This window comes from Neovison vison, chromosome 1, assembly GCF_020171115.1.
Source record: "Neovison vison isolate M4711 chromosome 1, ASM_NN_V1, whole genome shotgun sequence".
Classification (NCBI taxonomy): Eukaryota; Metazoa; Chordata; class Mammalia; order Carnivora; family Mustelidae; genus Neogale; species Neogale vison.
The window spans coordinates 110,322,359-110,343,121 of NC_058091.1; the positions used below are offsets into that span (position 1 = coordinate 110,322,359).

The 20,763-nt window shown below is 38.1% G+C and overlaps 1 protein-coding gene across 3 annotated transcripts in view; it reads left to right on the forward strand.

Moving 5' to 3' along the window:
• Positions 1 to 1,874: 1,874 nt before the first annotated feature.
• Positions 1,875 to 20,763, forward strand: part of ADGRB3 (adhesion G protein-coupled receptor B3) — a 731,117-nt gene continuing 712,228 nt past the window's right edge. For 2 of the 3 annotated variants that reach the window (XM_044253842.1, XM_044253861.1), the window contains exons 1-3: positions 1,875 to 2,572; positions 3,985 to 4,149; positions 5,246 to 6,017. In XM_044253842.1, the coding sequence (XP_044109777.1) occupies positions 5,261 to 6,017 (757 nt within the window). In that variant the 5' untranslated portion in view covers positions 1,875 to 2,572; positions 3,985 to 4,149; positions 5,246 to 5,260. The remainder of the gene's footprint in view (positions 2,573 to 3,984; positions 4,150 to 5,245; positions 6,018 to 20,763) is intronic. The other variant, XM_044253851.1, reaches the window with a different exon arrangement.

The window sequence follows — 20,763 nt, forward strand, 5'->3', positions numbered from 1 at the left end:
TTAATCTCTATATTTGCTTGTGGCAAAATAACAGAACTGACCAAAATGTCTTGCAAATATCATAATTATAATCTCTACGGAAGTTGAAATAGAAGAAAGGTGATTCTCCTTTGTATTGCTGAATGTTGTTTGTTTTTAAAAGAAAATGTTTTTGCTTCAGACACAATGTTTTGGATTATGCCCTAGACATAAATCTTATTTTCCTTTCACATTCCCCTAAATGAATAAAAAATATTGTAATGAACCAAAAATGACACAACACCAAACGCCACACAGGCTGCTCTCTCAGCCAGTGAATGTTCCTGGAACATGGTTAAAGCTTGTTGGTTGGGGAATGATTAACTGTTTCCCTTACAGGATGTTATTCTGAACACTTGTCCTAGAAGAGAAAGCCTTGAAGAGGGTCACCCCATTAATATGTATTAAGAAGTAAAGGGCCAATTTTAATATTTCAAACAACTTCAGTGAATAAAAGATCATTGGCACCTTTCTGTTTTCCCTGTGGTCCTTTTTTAAAATGATGTTCTTCACTCTCCATTTGCCCCAAGGGAGAGGAACAACAAGAGGAAGAAAAATGCCGAAAGAGTACAGAGAAAAAATGATGGAAATCTGTTTTATTCCACTTCACCTGCTGCTTAAACCACTCACCCTTAGAAAGACTGAGACACTTTATATATGAATTACCCCTTGTGGTCTCCCTCACCATATTACCACACTATTTTGCCACTTGTTTTGCAAACCACCAACTGCGTTTACAAGTAGAGACATAATCAGTAGGCGAATGACCTTTTGCAGCATTGTATCTGAAGCTCGCTCATCAAATGCTTGTCAGCCAACTGTCCAGGGGGCTAAATAAATAAATAAAGATGGGGAAATTTATCTTTTTTTTTTTTTTTTTGGCTGCTAAATTGAGACTCTGGTAGCCTTTGCTCCCCATTTCCCTCGTTTTCTTTTTCTTTTTTCTAACCCTGTCCACAAACCTGTTACTAGGGAAACTTGAAAAGGAATCAGATACATTAAGAAAACAAAAGTTTAGACCCCACAACCACGATCCCATTGCCATGCAGAAAGCAATTCAAGATGCCCAACCTCAGTCGCCGCACCGCGGTCCTGACAAAGCCTGTATCTAGCCAGAACAAATAAGATGTTAATTGCAGCCTCGCTGAGAAAAACTAGTATTGTTCCAGCCAGAGGGACACGCAGCGTTTCAGGAGCCGAGATATGCCCCCTCCGCTGAGGACCGGATCAATTCATCTGAATCCCGGTGATGAAATGACAGTTCTTCAGCTGCGACAAGTTCAGGCTGAAAGAAAGAAAGACGATCAAGTCCAGTATTTACTTCCCACCGGGCAGAGTCTCCTTCCAGTCCTCCGCACCCCCCCCCCCCAGTGAGTTTCTCTTACAGTCGGTCGCCGCCAGCCCCAGCGGTGGGAACTGAGGATGCAAAAACCTCCCAGACGCAGAAAATACTGCTTTCGGGACGTGCTTGGTTTTGAGTAGCCGTGACGTGCAGGCTCACCGCGGCCCTGGCTGGAGCACCGAGGAGCCCCCCGCCTCTCTCCCGCCCTCCCGCCGGGCCTCCCTCCTTTCTCACCCCGCCGCTTCCCTCCTCTTCTCTCACACACACCCGCCCGCGCCCTCGGGAGGCCCCACTCCGGGAAGGCACAGCCGGCGCGCCGCGCTCGTCGAGCCTCTGGCCGGCCGCCGGGCGCACGGCACCGGCGCTAGCACGGGGCGCGCGGCGCACGAGTACGCGGGAGACCGGCGCGCGCCGCGCGCGCGCACCCCCGGGGACGCGCACCCCCTCCCTCGCGCACGCCCCGGGGAGAGCGAGCGCCGCGCGCCGGCGCGCACACCCGAGACAGAGCTTTACTATCTCGCTCCCTCTCGCGCCCCTCCTCGCTGGGCATTCAAACAGCTTTCCGACATCACCAGCCAAGGATTTTTTTCCCCCCTCTCCTTAGTCGCGGTCCGTCCATCAGTACCTGCGGGGGGGAGGAGGAGGAGGAGGAGGGAGGAAAGCGGAAAGAGGAAAAAGCATAAGCTTGAGCCTTCCGATCCGACCACGAATACTCCTGTAATAAACCCACCGCCCCAACAAATCTGCCTTAGCAGCCGCTGCTGTCGCCGGTCACTTCTCGTCTCAGCGCTTTCTTTGCTTCTTGGCTATTCGGTTTGTTGGGGGTGGATTTGATCAAACAAATCCTCGCCTTTAAGCCACTTGCATTTTTTTGTTTGTTTGTTTCCTCAGAGTCTCTCTACCGGGGGCTTCTCCCCCGCCCGCCCCCCCCCCACCTCCTTTGGAGGTTGGATTCAGTTGGATACGGCGTCAGGCTCCGGGGTCCTGGGGGCTTTTTTCTCCTACCGCTCCCCTCTTTGGATCCCCCGCCCCCATCTTTTGCTTCTCTTAAGTGTGCATTTAAAAAAATAAATCCTGATTTTTGAAGCTGAGCCGGGGAAAATGGGCAACGGTGATTGGGACCGAAGGGGAGTCTCTCCGTCACTGTTGCTGGGACGCGTGCCGGTGCTGGTGTCTTAGAGCAAGAGCCTCCCTGAGCTTTCGGAGTGGAAGGTAAGGAAGGGGGTCCGGGGTCACCTTCCCTCTGCCAGGGGTCGCCGGCGAGGAGCTCTCCGTCTAGGTGTGTGCGGAGGGAGGACACGGAGAGGAAAGGCTGTTGCTGGCAGATGGAGGGGCTGCGAGGAAACCCGACTGTCTGCATTTACTTAAACGCCGCAGTTGAAAAGTTAGAGAAGTCTGTTTTTCCAGAGATGGTGCTGGGTCGGAAGGAATAGACAGGGAGACCTAGAAAATCTGAGGGTTGTGTGTGATCGGGGTGATTTTATGGGGAGAAATTTTTAGGTTAGAAGGAAGTTAAGAGAAGGGGAGGCAGTGGGTCTTCTATTGGGGGAAAAAAAAATTAGTGGAGTGATGGCGCCGTCTATGTTCGACTAAACTAAAGTGTCACCCAGAAAATCAGTTTTTGAGAATAGCTAAACTAAATGCCGGTTTGCTTCTCAGCAGGCGACAAATAAATAAATAAATAAATAAATAAATACAACATCCTTGAGACCTTGGTAGCCGTCCCTTAGACACCCCCTACCCCATTCTTTCTTTCTTAAAGAGGGAAATACAATTGTTTGAACTGGCCCTGCAGTCGAGGGCGGGGGTGGGGGGAACGGCAGAGTTCAATGATTCATTTTTGATTCTTTAGAATAAAACAAGGCTCCGTATACCAAGGCTTAAGGATTAAAATAAAGAGCATTATGTTGAGGGGGCTCTCTTGAGCAAGCTTGAAAGTGAAATCAGAGCTATTTCCTCACTCTTTCTAATCCTTGATGAGCACAGCAATGCAGACATGCACTGTCAAATAAATGGAAGCAAAAGTACCGGATTTCATTAGGAAAAGAAATACGACCTCTTTTTGAGTTACCTCTTATAAAATGAAGCCCCCTTTCATGGATGGAATTCCTAATTTAGACACTTATTGTCACATTGGCTCTCAACGCCTACACTCTATCCTGAAGAACACTGCGCAGACCTGCATTGCCTGCAAAGTGCTACAGCAAAAAAAGAGGAAATTATTTCCAAAATTTCCTGCAACTTTACCAATTTTTTAACCTTTAAATGCTCATTGGCTTTATTTTATCAAGAAGAAAATGCATTATTCATTGAGCTGTATGCTTGAAAGAGAGAACGCTGTTTTGATAGTCCCAGCAGTTCTGATGTTATTTTAAACTGCTGCTATATAGAGATTTAGAGTTGGGGCTGTTTTCTCCTATATCAAGACATAGAATTTGAATTATGATCTGGAAAATGCAGATCTATCTTCAGGGACTTCGGTCACTGGTATTTGTGTGCATGCGTTGGTGTGTGTTATGCAATGGGAAGGAAGAGGGTTTTATCCTTTGGTTCAGAGAGGACCCAGGCAAAGACATGAAAACTCTTAACTGTCTATATGTCTGTATGTCTGTCTCTGTTTACAGAACAGTGGAAGAGACTGCAGCCTAAAGACTTTTATAATTAACTTGGCATCACTTTTCTCAGCTCAAAGGCTAAACAAAAAAGCAGTGTCATTTATTCTAAGAAATAACTTCTTAAAGGTTAAAGCTGAAAAAATTCGAGTTATTTTTGGATAACAACTTACAGAGGTAAATATAATCAAGGATTACTTTATTATGCAAGGCCAGGTTAAAAAATATAAAGAAAAGGAGCTTTGGAGCTCTTGTTGGAAAGAGAGCAATTCGGTAATTGAAATCTGCTAGGAAAGAAAATGCTCATGTCTTTTATCTACCATGTGTAAATCTTAAATTACAGTAGATAACTCTAGATAAAATAGCCCTAATTAAAAAAAAATTAAAAGGCTGAAGCCGGCTCAATTACTGTGGTTCTGGGATTTTTTTCACTGACATCGCCTTTGGATACAGATACTAATACAGTGATCCACTTTATGTATCCCAAGAGGGCATGTCACATTGAAATGACTGCCTTAAATCCTGGTTCTCACTAGTGATGTTGAACAACAAGTCTTTCCCTTGTATCTACCCATCTATGCCCTTTCTTAGATGATGGTTTTAAAATTCTATTAATCCACATGAATGCCAGTGTTTTTGCACAGGAATTTCCATCAGTTCACATGGTGGTCCCTGCAAAGACAAGTATGGACATTTGGGAGATGATGTTTCATCCTCAACAAATTATCTTTCATGTTTTTTAAAATTGTGGCTATCCTTTATAGAAATTGCTTTCCATATTTAAGATAAAAGAAATAATGTGATGACAGCTGTTCCTAGATTATCAGATTAGATTTTGTGTGATGATGTTTACTGTAGGCCGAATGAGAGAAAATGTTGTATATGTTGCTTAAAAATATTTCAAAAATTAAAATTTAGGTTATGATATTTTAAAAAGATATGTTTTCCTCTTCCTTCAATAGAATCATAATTCACTTGGAGGAAATCCTGGTAAATAAATTAGAGCATTCCTGTTAATCATCTATTAAATATTATTTTTAAATTGAATGTGGGGAATTTGGCCATTGTGAATGACCACGTGAGGGCGCTGTTCACACAGCAACAGATAATTTACTAGCGTTATAAAATAAAAAAAAAAAATTACCTGCCCTTCTTTTAACAAGGGTTTTTTACTGAAATCTTGAAAACAGCTGGCTGTAATATTGGAAGGAGTTTCTTTTTTAAATGTGCGTAGACTCCTACTTGCATTTTACTTTCATTGCCATTTTTACAGGCCAAATGACATAGGATGAAGGCTGTTCGTAACCTGCTGATTTATATATTTTCCACCTATCTCCTGGTTATGTTTGGATTTAATGCTGCCCAAGACTTCTGGTGTTCAACTTTGGTGAAGGGAGTCATTTATGGATCGTATTCTGTAAGTGAAATGTTTCCCAAAAACTTTACAAACTGCACTTGGACGCTGGAAAATCCAGATCCAACCAAATATAGCATTTACCTGAAATTTTCCAAAAAGGACCTTAGCTGCTCTAACTTTTCCCTCTTGGCTTATCAGTTTGATCATTTTTCCCATGAAAAAATAAAGGATCTTTTAAGAAAGAATCATTCTATAATGCAACTCTGCGATTCCAAGAATGCTTTCGTTTTTCTACAGTATGATAAAAATTTTATTCAAATACGTCGGGTGTTTCCAACCAATTTCCCAGGATTACAGAAAAAAGGGGAAGAAGATCAGAAATCTTTTTTTGAGTTTTTGGTATTGAACAAGGTGAGCCCGAGCCAGTTTGGTTGCCATGTATTATGCACTTGGCTGGAGAGCTGCTTAAAATCAGAAAATGGGAGAACGGAATCATGTGGGATCATGTATACAAAATGCACCTGTCCTCAGCATTTGGGAGAGTGGGGGATCGACGAGCAGTCTCTGGTTTTGTTAAATAACGTGGTGTTACCCCTGAATGAGCAGACCGAGGGCTGCCTGACCCAGGAGCTTCAAACTACCCAGGTCTGCAATCTTACCAGGGAGGCCAAGCGACCGCCCAAAGAAGGTAAGTGCCCAGCAGAGAGGGGGAGATGGGAGGGAGGGGTGTTGGGAATTGGCATTAAGATGTGCTATTTCAACACAAGGGCTTAATCTTTGGTCTTTAACTCTGTCATCTTTGAAGTCTTTTGATTTGTGATCTTCACTAGTAAAGGTCTCAGGCTAGTTTTGGGTTTCAGGATTTTAGAATGGGGCGACGAGGATAGGAAAGCCCTCATCAAGATGCCCTGGTCGTGTGTCAAAAACGTGGAGCCAGTTTGCCGTGGAGGTTGCTGAGGTGGGGGCGGGGGTCTTTATTGGCTGCAGCCCCTCGGGGAGAATCTACCTTGTCACAATCACGCTCTCAGGCACATTCCTTGAAATGGATTTGTAGGATATCTACTTGATGCGACAGCCCTGTAAAAAGTACACTTCCCTTCCTCTCACCTTTGCCCTCTCTGTCTCACTGTGTCAACCCAAAACCCCTTTAGCTGTACTGCCCCACGTTGGGGAAGCAGGACTAAAAGATGACACAAACTCAGTAAAGTGCCTGTTTGGACTAAATGACTTTCAGACACCTGAAGACCAGGGTGTCCCCCTCCCCGACGGCCCTATAATTGGAAAAAAAAAAAAAAAAGTGCTTCACACAATAAATCCCGTGTGCTTGCTCTTTCGAAACCCCACTGGGAAGCGCAGACTCTGGGGTCTCCTTGCTGTGAAGCCACTTGGAGGCAGGTAGAATTAAAGCACAGGCTGATCTTGTAAAACCTAATTGCCCTCTTGCGTGATTTTTGCTCTCCTTGGTCCCTTGTTGATATACACGAGGAGCGTGTCAGAGATGAACTGGATGGAACAAATAGTGCAACGGAAATGCAGAGGAAAAAGAGAAAAGTACAGGAGTGATTTAGAGCTTTCTCCCAGTCCCCAGTGGGGGAGCTACTCGAGTATTTCAGATTGTGGATTACGTTTAATAATGCAAGAAAGCTGACATATTTTTGAGAAAAATGACTTTCCTGTTTGGAAGGTTAAGGGATGTGTTCCATTCCTTTGAGGACACGGCTGATGCGTATATTCCTTCTCCCTCCCCAACCCTGCAACTAGAGAGTGTGTTGATTTTTTATGCAGGAAATGTTTTCTGATTGCCACAAAGATCCCTGTCTGTGGAAAGGGACAGCCAAGCTCCAGTCCCTCTTTCCTCCCCCTCCCCCAACAGAAGTTGTCTTTGTGGCCAATATAAAATTGACACGTTGTTGGAGAATTTTCTTTAAGAGTAGCCAAGGCTTTGTAAGGGGTGAGGGGTGGGAGGGAGAGAGAAGGGCTTAACTAGCTAGATGCGGTTTCTCTGCTGAAAGCAATTTGGGGGATGGGGATTATGGAAGAGCAATAGTACACGGGGAGAAGATGTGTTAGAAAATAAATGCAGACTAACGGCAATGAGAGAGGGTTGAAAACCTTTAAGATTTCTACAGGTCAGTGTTTCACTAACAGCTGTGGCTGAAGAAAACAAAGTGGTTTTAAATTACAGGAATTCTTTTCTCTAGTAAAAATCCCAGAGAAGCACTTGCAACTGCAGGGATGGTATTTAACACCATTTAAAACTAATTAGTGTCCCCTAGAATAAGAAGCTACAGTACACACAGAAAATGTGATGCTACAAGCTGGCTAATAAGACAATTAACACCAGAAACTAGTATTTGTCTGTTTGTTTTATTGCTGTTTTAATAAAATCTAGAATCTCTTTTATCGGTGGTTACAATTCTGTCATGAAATTGACTGCCCGTGAGGAGTGGGAAAATGAATCTAGTTTTGGAATTTTTTTTTATGAATGGTAGCAAGTCACGAAAACAAAGTTGTGTGCGCATTAAGCATGGTTTTCAAAGATTTTGCAGGTCATGATCGTGAGATGTAGGTTGAAACAGTGCTAGGATTTATAGAAGTTGGACTCGATTGTCATTTGTTTTGTAAGTGAGTAAGAATATTAGTGATTTTAGACATTCGATATATAACATGTGGGACCACGTCTATGTCTTTTGGCTAATTAGCTGGCAAAATGAGAAAGGAATAGCTCCAAAGCAAGTAAGTGATCATGTTAAAATTGTTATCATGTTAATAGAACTGAACTAGGAAAACATTATATAATAGGGGAAGAATATATGCTGTATCAGTAAAATTGAACAGTCTGTATTCTCTTTATTCTAAATGTGTGTCCTTTAATTGTTTGGGTATTCTGAGTCAGAAAGGTAAGGATAAGTAATTCCTGATGACATAATTGTAGCTGATGCGTTTATAAGTAGTTCTTATATATTCAGCATTCCTTACCTCATTCAAAGAAGACCTTTTTGACTATGCCAAGTTGTAGGAAAAGAATGTGAAAATTTGCAGACTCTTAATTTAGTAAGATTTATGTAAAATATATTAAATCTTAAATGTTTTATATAAATGCTATGTAAAATCTTATGAAAGAATCATTTAATACCATTTCAAATAAACTACCACATAAGGATATTAACAAGGTTAGATGTTAATAATTACATACAGTTATGCTACTCATACTTAATTTTATTCCAAAATGTCTTTACTTTATATGGTAACGTGTAATCCCAGGTTTTAAAATAAGTCTTTAAAAATTCTACTTACATTAATAAATGATTTCCATTTTCTATAGAAAAATAGACTATCCTGTAAGTCATTAAGGGAATAAATACACAATTATTCTCCATAGTTTTTCTTTTTTTGCCATAGTTTTTCTTCACTTCTTTTTTATTCACTGTAATAAGTACTGAAAACCTTGAGTGGAAATATTTTCCACATCCATTACATCACAGAAGTGGCACAAATTGGACAGAAGACTCTTTACATGCAATAGATGCAATTCTGGGTTGTTTTGTGCGGTGCTGGTGGTGATGGGAATGGAGTACCAAATGCTGAATATTTTGAATGTGTCCATTGAAATCGCAAAATCATATTTAGTTAGTATTTGAGGAAATTGTAGGCTCCCAGGACTGGGCTGTTAATTTTGTTGACGTAGGATTTCTACTAAAATGTCTGTTAATAATACATTCATGTACTGAAGAATTTCATAGCCAGAAAACAGCAAGAAGAAAACTACCACTGTTTGTAGTGATGACACCAGCGATTACAAATATGATCTTGAATATATTATAAAAGTAAATAATTGGACTGATGTTTTATTAAAGTATTAGTTAAGTACTAATACATTTAAGTATCTTGTTTTTTAAGATCATTTTTGACATATTTGAGGGTGATATATGATTGTGAAAACTTAGTTGCCATTCCCCAATTTTTATGTGAAAATTTGAAAACCAAGTAAACCAACAAAATGAAGCCTTTTAAAATAATGATGTCTTATTTCAGGCAATATTAAAAAAAAACTGTCTAAGTTTAATGTATATAACTTTTTTTTTCTTTTTTTTCTTAAAGAAAGCTCAAATGATATTGCTGTTACCTGGTTTTCAGATGTAAGTCTGGGAGGTACTGGCTTGTATTCTTGAGGCCTTTATTAGATTTTATAGGACTTTTTTTTTTTTTTTTTCCTACCATAGATGATTCTGGATTAGTTAAAATGTATTATATAAAGAAATATTAGTTAAAATATGAGATGTGCTATAAGATCTTACTTCTTACCATTTCACCTAAAATAAGCAACTAAAACAGTTTTGGCAGAAAAATTCTCTACCAGGGTATCTAAGTCACATAATAAACCTTAATGGAACCTTTGTTTCCTACTTACATCAATGGTGCTACTTATGTGGAGGGAAATTGAGATCCCTGTATAGATTCCAGGAAATCTGAACACACATACTCATTTGTCTTTTCACTTTGCCTGTACTAATCCTTGATATTCTGTCACCCAAGAGGAAGACTCACTATGTGCCTGTGTAAAAAAAAATCTAGCCCCGGGTTGTGTGTGCATCTAGAGCAATTTGTGTCTCAGTGTGTTTTTGTTTCTTTCTACTCTTGCTTTTTTTACCCTCAGAATGGTTCAGCACCTTTCACCTTCCTCTTTACTGTCCTTGAATCTTACTTCCTTTGTAAATGCCATGATCCCACACACGCTACTGGAATGTAGAAAGGCATATTGAGTCTGTTGTTCCTTGAAGATGCAGAGCCCGAGAGTTTCTCTGCCCCTTGGCTGCATCCCATATTGCTCTGCACGAACTTACTTCTGTTCTAGCATTTATCATGCTGCGGTTTGCGGTGTATTTGCTGTTTATATTTCCGTCTCCCTCCACTAGACCTGGGAATTCTTCAAGCATAAAGAATGGGTCTTCAGTTGTCTATGACATTCTTAATAGAGCTTCAATAAATATTGAATGTCAAATGATCAAAACCAAAAAAAGATCTCAATAGGAAAAATAGCAATACTTGGGTTACAATCAAAAGAATAAAACTACCTCATTTGGGGAAAGAGGCCACTTTTTACTTTCCGTCTTTTTAGGGGAAGATGGCTACCATTTATTTATTTATTTATTCCTATTCCATTAATGTGTTATTTATGCCAGTTTCTGATCTCAACGTATTATTTAACATCACTTTTTAAACAAGAAGATGGAACCATTAGAAAATATTCTTAATTTATATATAATATATATATTACAAGACTTGTGGTTCATATAACTTTCTACGTATGACTATCTACAAAAACAATGGTAAGAAAATTTGCCAGATTCTGTTTAACTCTTTTCATTTTTCTTTATGTATCTCTTTTCTGACTCTAGCATTACTTCTACAGTAATGACATTTCCCAGTCCTCTCTAGCAGTTTGAAGACAAACATGCAAACTCTTTCCAAGAAAGAGGAAAGGAGGATTTGCATGTCAAGTTCAGTGCTTCTGTTATTCACTCCTATTTAATAATCTGTAACATGTAATAAGAGTAGAATATCATTAAAATTATAGTCCTGATCAAGTAAAATGCCATAATTTTCACTTTTGCCATTTTTGAATTTTGACAAACAATTTAGGATATCTTATCTATCTATCTGTTAATAAAACAAAATTCCATTATATGGCAACCTATTTTTTGTGGGTGATAAATTAAAATATTAACATGAAAATTTGTGTGTGAGGATGCCTGGGTGGCTCAGTCAGTTAAGACTGACTTAACTGAGTCAGTTAAGACTATCCCACCTTTGGGATAGCCTTTGGCTAGGTCATGATCCCAGGGTCCTGGAACTGAGTTCCTCATCAAGCTCCCTGCTCAGTGGGGAACCTGCTTCTCCCTCTTTCTTTGCCTCTCCACTTGTGCTGTCTCCCTCTCTGACAAATAAATAAATAATATCTTAAAAAAAAGGAAATTTGTGTGTGTGCACATATGTTCCATGCTTGTACACATCTGTCAAGATGTGTCAGTGGGTTTTATGATAGTTGTAGATCTATGTACTGTAGGTTGGTTTTTTTCTTAAATTGACAAGGAAATTAAATTTATTTAGAGTTCAGCTTCATGCTTTACCTTATGGACTTCATTTCCTAATAGAAGCAATTTTATTGTTAAACTGAAGGCTTTTATAAAATATAATATTCTTTAGAATAACTGGTATACATTACCTAAAGTCATGTGGCTGTTGGATCTCAAATCAATGTTCATTAAAAAAATAAACTTTTCTTGTTTTTTCAAAATATCTTTGCTGGGTTTTAAAATCTACTGTTTCGAGTTTGAATCTACTCTTCCACATCGTAATTGTTACTCTGTATTACTACTTTCCCCTTCTCAGATTGTTAGTGATGCTTGTTTCTCAGGGTGTAGGAGAACAGGAAATGACATCATGTATTGAATTTGAAGAACCTAATAAAATTAATGGTTTGGAATATTTTAGTTCCTGTCAGCTCTGTGGAAATTTCTTCCAAATCAATTAACTAATAAAAATCAGAGAGGTATGCAATTTTTCTAAGTATATCACTTCATTGAAATGCAAGGTATTTGGGTGTACACTTGAGTCCTCTGAATGACTCAGCCTCCTGGTAGCATCTGTCAGGTGACTGAGCTTGCTTCATCCATCTTCAGTAGTAGAGTGTTGAATTAAACGAGATTGAACATGTCAAACACTTAGTCCATTGCTCAAGTTATAGTAGGCCCTCAATTCAGTTTTTGAATGTCTTTTTTATTCCTTTGGCTATAAACGATAGAGGATTAATAATATAATGAAGCAGACTATCATTTAATTATTTGAGCTTGTTTAGGAATTTAAGGCATTTTACAAAGGGTCATTAAGCATCTTGAATGTTTGTCTGTTTTGTATTAGATACAGAAAAGGTAACATCTCAGTAACTGTGTGTTGATGGAGGCATGACTAATACATCAAATAGATCAAGCTAGTGGTGTGTGAGTCATCCTAGGCCTGGGAAGATGTCCTTTGGATATCATTGCTGATAGCCTGCAAATCCATTTAAATTAAACAATTTCATGAGTTTTTTACTCTTTGCTGTTATGCAAAATGAAGTTCATGTTTTGAAATGTATTTTGAAAAAGAATTATTGTGAAATATTAGCCCATATTAAAATATTTGGAAAAAAGGTAGGATCACTGAATTGTGGTCACATACCAGTAAGCCCCAGGGTTCCCCCGAATGCTGATATATTCAGATACTGAAAAGAAAACAAAATTTTTAGTGCTCATTTAAAGATTCTGATATTTTCTTGAAGAAAAACTACAAAATGTAATCCATAAGACTCCATGAAGTGCTAAATGTTCTATGTTCAATTATCTTTCAACTATCATTCAGAAATTTTGCTCACTTGCAAAGAATGACCTAGCTATCTCTTAAAGGTTAATAGATAACGTATTTCTGTTATAGACAGAAAATATAATAAGTAACAAGTTCATAATGAATACATTAATATGGAGCTGTTTCTTTCAAAATTAAGTAAATAGGAGTCTTTTCTGAAATATTCCATGTTTGCTGATATTTTCACTATAACCACGCCCATCCCCATCACATAATCATTGTTTGGAACACCTGATAGAACATGAAGGTAAAATAGCTACTGTTCAGTTTCTACTATGTTAAATGAAATAATTTGCCTGCCAACCTAATCCTGAATATTATATTCTCTGAATATTTCTTCTGGATAATAAGTTTCTTTGGGAGTATTCTGTTGTTTAGGAAGACAGAATAGCTATATGAATGGAAAAGACACTAGAATACTGATGGAACCAGACAATAATACAATCGACCCTCAAACACCAGGGAAGTTATAGACACAGTTGAAAATCTGCATATAATTTTCAACTCCCCCAAAACTTAACTTCTAATAGGATGCTGTTGACAGGAAGCCCTACCAATGATATAAATAGTCAATTAACGTATTTTGTGCGTATACAAACACAGACACGTATGCTGTATTCTTTTAGCAAGCTAGAGAAAAGAAAACATTATTAAGACAATCATAAGAGAAAATACATTTATAATATAGTACTGTATGTATATAAAGAAATCTGAGCGTAAGTGGACTCCTGCAATTCAAGCCCATGTTGTTCAAGGGTCAACTGATTAAGAATACAACTTAGATACACTTCAACAGAGTAAAAAGCATTAAAACATGGGGAGTCAACCAGAGAAGGCTACCTTGATGAAATTACTTTTTAGCAATAAATATGTTTAGGTGATAGAAACGTCACAGAAATATTATCTCTCCTGGGTAATTCATGTTGGGTGGGTGTTACACGGTATTTCTTTCATGACATTTCTACTGGTATTCCTCACTTTTAAGGTAATTTTTAAAATTTTGATAATTTTTAAAAAATTAATTTCTATGCTTGTGTATCTAAACAACCTGTTTTTCAGTAAATGTTTTAAAGAGAAGCCTGCTCTAATACCACTCCTGAGAAAAACAAGGAAGTAAAGCATTATAATAAGCATCTTATAAACTTAAAGAATATATTAAAATCTAACACTGAGAAAATGCTTTCCAGTTTTCCAGGCTCTGTTGCATATATTATTTTATTTCAAGAATAATTGTGTGAAACACATATCATTTGTTCCATTAAACATGTAGAATACCCTAAAGACTATGGTTTTCCTTTCTCTAAAAATTTAATACAAATTGGTTCAAATGAAAAACTAGAGAAGTTCTCACCATCTCTGGAGTGTTTGAATCTGAATCACAAATTCTCAGATATATGAGGGACTTTAGGTGTTAGGTTGTCCAAATCTTACCTGATTAATGGATTCCCAATCTGCAAATATATGATGGGAACATTATTTCAGCTGAATTTAAGTCTTCTTGGAATTTATATTTAATACAATTTCTCTAACATGAAAGAGGCACAGTCATTTAGGACTGTGTGACAGTTCTACTATTTGATTAAAAAAAATATATATATATATATCTGGTATCTAGCCAGGATAATAATCAGAGTATACTTCACTATACTACTTAATACAGAGTAGTCTTTACAAATTAAAGCTTTGATCCATTAGACTTTTGTTCTATGTGGTATATATTATTTAAATAATCTGATGTCAGTCTCACAGAATAATTTTCAGTCTAAGCTCCTTAAATTTAAAGAGCGGTGTATTTCAAGTTCAGAGGCCGTGTGGATTTACTAAGATGGTTTAGTAACATCTATCTTGGATTTTCATTTCAGTCTCATTTTCTAGGGAAATCTGTGTTTTGGGGGAAAGCATGTCTTACATTTTTTAGTTATTCTATGTTACACTGAGAAACAGTTTGTTGAGGGTGCAAGAAGAGAGAGGTGCAGACTCCCTTCTTCTGTTGAAGGTCAGCGCTTCAGTGAGGCGGGCTTACCCTTGGACCTCTGGCAAACCCCTCTCCTCTCATCCCTTTGCCTATGGGGAGTATGGCTCTCTGCTGTTTCTAACCCTGAGTGCTGTGCTCTCTCTTCTTGGTTTTGCCAAGCACTATCCATGCCTTAATATTTTCTCAAATTATCTTAATTGAGGACACCATTTTACCTTACTGGGACCCATTTTACCTTACTGGGACCCTGGTATAGGGGTATATAATTTTGGTGGTGAAGTGGTTTCTGATTTCTTTAGAGCATGGTCGGAAAACAGCATTTTAAGTTTCGAGCCTTTCTTTTAAGGGGCTAAAGGTCTTACATAATTATTAGCCCTTTCTCAGATTAGCATATAAACCAGCTCAAGTAAAGGGGGAAATAATGAGAAATTAAAGAATTGAGTTAATGAAAATTAACATCAGTTGGCCATGTTTTTGGCTCAGTTGAAATAGTATTTTTTTTACACTTAATCCTCTCTCAGAATCAACGTGTTTATAACTCCTTGAATTTAGGCCCTACAAGTATTTTTGTATATATACTTGTTGGTTTGTGGATTACTTAGCTAATTCTTAAATTATATAATACATATACATTCATATTCATATACAACATTTTCAGCATTGATGTGAAATATGACCTCAGAACACTTAAACTGGCCTGGATATTTAAAAAAAAAAAAAAAAATTGTGACTTGATCATCAAAAACAAATGACTTCAAGGGGCGCCTGCGTGGCTCAGTGGGTTAAAGCCTCGGCCTTCAGCTCAGGTCAGGGTCCCAGGGTCCCGAGATAGAGGACCCCCTCCTCTGCTCTGCTCCTCAGGGAGCCTGCTTCCTCCTCTCTTTCTGGCTGCTGCTCTGCCTACTTGTGATCTCTCTCTGTTTAATAAATAAATACAATCTTTAAATAAATAAAAATAAAAACAAATGACTTCAAGACTTAAAAAATACTGACAGATTAAGATTTTGTTCTAATTTTATATCATTATGATGTAAGTAGAAGTGGAAATGATGGAAAATGTAAAATGAAAATAGAATTTCAGTTTCATTTTGCCTATTGATTTCACTATCCCCCTCAAAGCAAAATAAGAAGGCACACAGAAAGCATGTTTTTTCTTTGTTTCATTACAAAAACCATATCGAGGCATCTAAGTTTGCCCTTGTAGTTTCATAATAAAAATTACAGTTTTTTACTTTTTTCTCCATGTTAGTCTGTTTGTTGCCTTTCACATCAAGGAAGGATCCCAAGAGGAAAAAAAAAAAGAAGTACTTTCCAAAAATTATGTGCAAACAAATTATGTTGAAACAGAGGTTTATGATTTTTCTAAATAAGTAATACATAACAAATATTTTTTATATACTGGATACTTTTGGAAATATTTCTTCTTATGTAGCTAGTCATAATAATTGTAATGTGGAAAAGAGGGCACCTTGGGAAGACAAAAATCTGTTTATGTAATCTTTCTACATAAATCTGGCAAACTTTCAAAGATCTGCTTCTGCACTGTAGACTGAGAAATTTGAGTTTACTTTGGCTTCTCAGAGAGGTCAGCTTTCTTTATAGATATGTCAGGCTGTGGTCAGTTCTCTTTGGCTGGCCTTGGTTTTTGTAACTTGTAGGGCAAACAGTGTATATTTTTTAATACATGTGCCTGAGAAATTAACCAAGCACAACCGCTTAAAAAAAAAATTCAGTAGGTTTTACTTTCAAATATGATGAAGTAAATAGCTGTGAAGCATCATTGTTCCATTTGCACAGCAGAGAACATTTTAATCCCATTCTTTGTAATATATTACAATCTGCTCTCTTAAAAACCTATGGCTTAGGGTGCCTGGGTGGCTCAGTGGGTTAAGCCTCTGCCTTAGGGCTCAGGTCATGATCTCAGGGTCCTGGGATCGCAGGATGGAGAATGAGGCTCTCTGCTCAGCAGGGAGCCTGCTCCCCCCTCTCTCTGCCTACTTGTGATTTCTCTGTCAAATAAATAAAAATAAAATCTTTGAAAAAAAAAAGAAAAAACTATGGCTTTTTTCTGTCTTAGTGATTTCTCTGGAATTTTCTGATGACCATATTTTGGTGTTCAATTGGTGATAAGAGCATAAATGAGTTCCAGGCATAATAAATATGATGTGTACTTGTGCCTGGCCTCTGGATCCAGAGACCACAGAAACCACAGAAATGGAGCAGAGGAGAGAGTTTGGAGGCAGGATAGAAGCTGATCCACTAAGTTGTAAGAACTGATTAAGGTGAAAGAAATAAGTACATGTAGAATGTGAATTAATACAACATTTCCTTTTTCCTTAACAATGGAATATTTTTTTCTAAATAAAAGCCAATATTATTTTTAAAAGGATGTATTTATTTATTTATAAAGATGATTTATTTATTTATTTGACAGAAAGAGACAGCAAAGAGATGGAACACAATCAGGGGGAGTGGGAGAAGGAGAAGCAGGCTTCCCGTAGAGCACGGAGCTCAATGCAGGGCTCCATCCCAGGACCCTGGGATCATGACCTGAGCTGAAGGCAGCTGCTTAATGACTGAGCCACCCAGGCACCCCAAGATTTTTTAAAATGGAGCTGATTTGGTAGAGGTGGGAAGGAGGCCTAGAGCCTGGCCTCATCAGTCTCCTTTCTTCCTATGTTGGTCCCAGAGGCAACTCCGCTTGAAAAACCGTTGCCGAACTCTAAATCTTAGAAGACTCCATGTGAAGCTACATAAAAGAAACTTTCTTCCTCTGAGGAACTAAAATATTTAGTGTTTTGATCACCAAGAATGTGTAAGAACTGTCATTTTGTTTTTATTGCATTTTGCTTAGGATAAAATTCTTTATTTTGGAATCCATACGTCTGTGGCCCATTTATCCGTGCTTAATTTTTCTCCAACCCCTGCTCCTTCCCACTCAACACTCCAAAGTTTGCCTGGGTCTAACTCTCCAACCTCAGGAAAGCCTCAGCCCATTCCGTCCTGCTTTTCAGGCATCTCTAATGCCTTGTGGGGATGTTCATAAGCTGACTGTTACTTTTCTGCCATGTCTCATCCAGTTTGCTGGTCATTTGCTACCTTCTGCCAGCCAGTAGTGTTTCTGCCTATGCTTTACAGAGACCTCATGTGATGAACGCATGCCGTGTTTAGACCAAAGGTGAGATCCCCATCCCTTCTCTTCTTTCTGTCACACTCCTTGTATGAGACATATTTATGACCCATTTTAGTGCCTGTCATATAAACATTTCTTACAGAGTTTCTCTGGGATCAGTTAGTCCTGGAGCTCCATGTGTAACTCAGGATGAATGCCACAGTTCATTTTTCCTTCTAGTCATCCAGGTTCCAAACCTCTTCTACTGTAGGTTCCCAACCCTCCTGCAGTTTTGCTTATTCCTGTTATGCCTCTTGCTCACATTCTAGCTTGCCCAGATAAAAATGAATATTATTTGAACTCTTTTGACTCTTTAACTTTAGTTGATAACTATAGAAGCCCCAATTTTAAATTTTTATAAATGTAATATATTTGGTGCTATGCATTCTGACACTCTTCCATGTTGTTTGGTTATCCCCAAATAGTTCAGTTGCAAATTGTCAAACATCTTGGAATGAATAAGGATAATAGGGTAGTGAAAATTATTTTGAGTTCTGTTGATTGTTCACATATAAGGGATATCCATAACTGAAAACAGCTTATTAAAACAACAGTGAAAAGTTTATTAGCATTGGTGTTCTATTGATATGAATGGATAATTGAGGTGTTCTTGAGGTTCTTCATAGTGCTAGCCTTCTCCCATTCTGGGCACATGGAGGAATTGTGTTTCTGGTTGGGTGGACAAGAACATGAAAACCTCTTTCCCTCTGGCATGGAAACCTGTCCTTGAAGAGAAGGTGCACCTCTGTCATCCGGAGTCCTTGAATGTCTAAAATAAGAGGAGGCCTCTGCCTTATGCTCTTACTGATCCTAATATTTGTGTAGCATGAGCAAGGAAGAACTTTCTCTGTTTTGAGACACTGGGAATTTTGGGTTTGTCTTTGTTACTACAGCTTAACCTAGCTTGTATAACTGATACAATATCTGGTTGTGGAGGGTAGGGGAGTAGTTGTGTTGACTGGTGTTGCTAAAAGTTGATTAGGCACATTGGTAACATATATTGTAATTCAAATGTAATGATATGACGACCATGTCAGTCAATGATATTTTGGGAGGAGAAACTCACCCACACATTCCATAATGTACTCTGGGCAGCTGTATTTGAATTTATTGCTGGCAACACTGTGGAACTCATTTTAGATAATATTTATCAATGTGTTACTATTTTGTGTTTTAGCCCAATTAAAATTAATACTAAAATAACTACAGTAATTTTGTGTTTATATTACAAGACACTGTTCTTTTGTTATTTATTTAAAAAGTTGTTAGATTTTTCTACATTTTCAGACCTACCCAGATCGGAGAGGGTATTGTGGTAGTCTTTTGCTGAGTCATAATTATCACAGAGAGTGTGAAGTAAAAAAAAATTCGTTTTAGCATAGCAGTTCTTGCTGAAAGGTAAAACTTGTCCAGCTCTCTCACCCTTCCCCCTTCCCTCTCTTTTCCCTCCCTCCCTGTTTTTCTGTTACTTCTTCTTCTTCCTTTTTTTTTTTTAGATACATAGGCTATGATTTAAATATGTTGATCTAGATTCCTCATTGCAATGATTTGTAAAGAATCTGTTATCAATATATGTGTAGGTGTTTTGGTAAACAAATATTTCTATGGTAGTTCACGGGGAGCTTGTAATCACTTAGTAAGCATTGCTTCATTAATCTTAACAGTTTTCTTGCGAGTTTAATTATAGAGCAATAATTAACCTTCCCTTTGAGTAGGTGGGTTTTTGTCACATTGAGAAGTATTCTTAACCTCCTGTGAGAGACAAGAGGGGAAAAGTAGGTGGCTGTGAACTATAAACAAGCCTGTGTGAGTTCCTTAGTGGAGAGTGAAGAGTTCTTCCCAATGTTAGTATGCACTGGAAAGTTTTGCTCTACTGGGCTGTGCCTTCCATTATTTTTCAGGCTTTCCCCTTCTCAAGAAGCTTGGATTATGGTATGCTCATTAATTATAAGAGACACACTTCAGGATTCAAAGAGGGTTATAGAAGCCATTGAGCAACTGAGAAATTAAAACAGAAGCAAAAACAAAAGCTTTCTTGTTGGTTTGTTTGTTGTTGTTTTCAATCTTGTGTTCTGAAGAAAATCCAGGGATGGAGGGAATAATCAATTCCCTTCCCACGTGTTCATATTGGTAGGCAGCATGCACAGGTACACGTACTCACTTATATGTGCGTTTATGACATTAAATGATCACAAGTATTTTATATATATAATTATTTACTAAAAATAAATCTAACTAGAGTGACTTATAAGGAGATCATAGGAATGATAAAAATAAAAATACTTTTTGCAATGGAAGCTTTAAACTTGAAGTTAATCTGTTCAAAAATTCAGTTGTAGTGTTTTTAGTAAGTAACATTCAGAGCAATATTCCATGGATCTCGGATAGCAGAAACTAAAGTTTTACTTAGGATTTAAGAGTAAATCATTTGCCAAGCAGGTTTATAAAAGTTAAAAACAAATGTCAATTTCAAAAGTAGGGGCTTCTGGGTGACTCAAGTCCATTAAGCGGCTGACTCTTGATCTCGGCTCAGGTCTTGAACAGAGGATCTTGAGTTCAAGCTCCACATTGGTGTGGAGACTACTTAATTAAAAGGAAAAAAAAAAGTAAACTATTTACTTTTACATTTCTGAAAAATTCACAAATATCATAACAAATTAATACTCTTTTACATTCTCTTTACTCATTGATTATTTTCTTCTTTTGGAACTTAGTTACCCACTAGGTCCTACCGATCCCAGAGCTGTAAATTTAGTTTCAGATTTTAAATATTTCCCCATAGAAAGTAATTGCATAGTGGTTGAATCAGACCTCCTGAGTTCAGATCCCATTTTCTCTGCTTTAGACTTTGTGGCCCGGAGAATTATTACACACTTTTCTCAC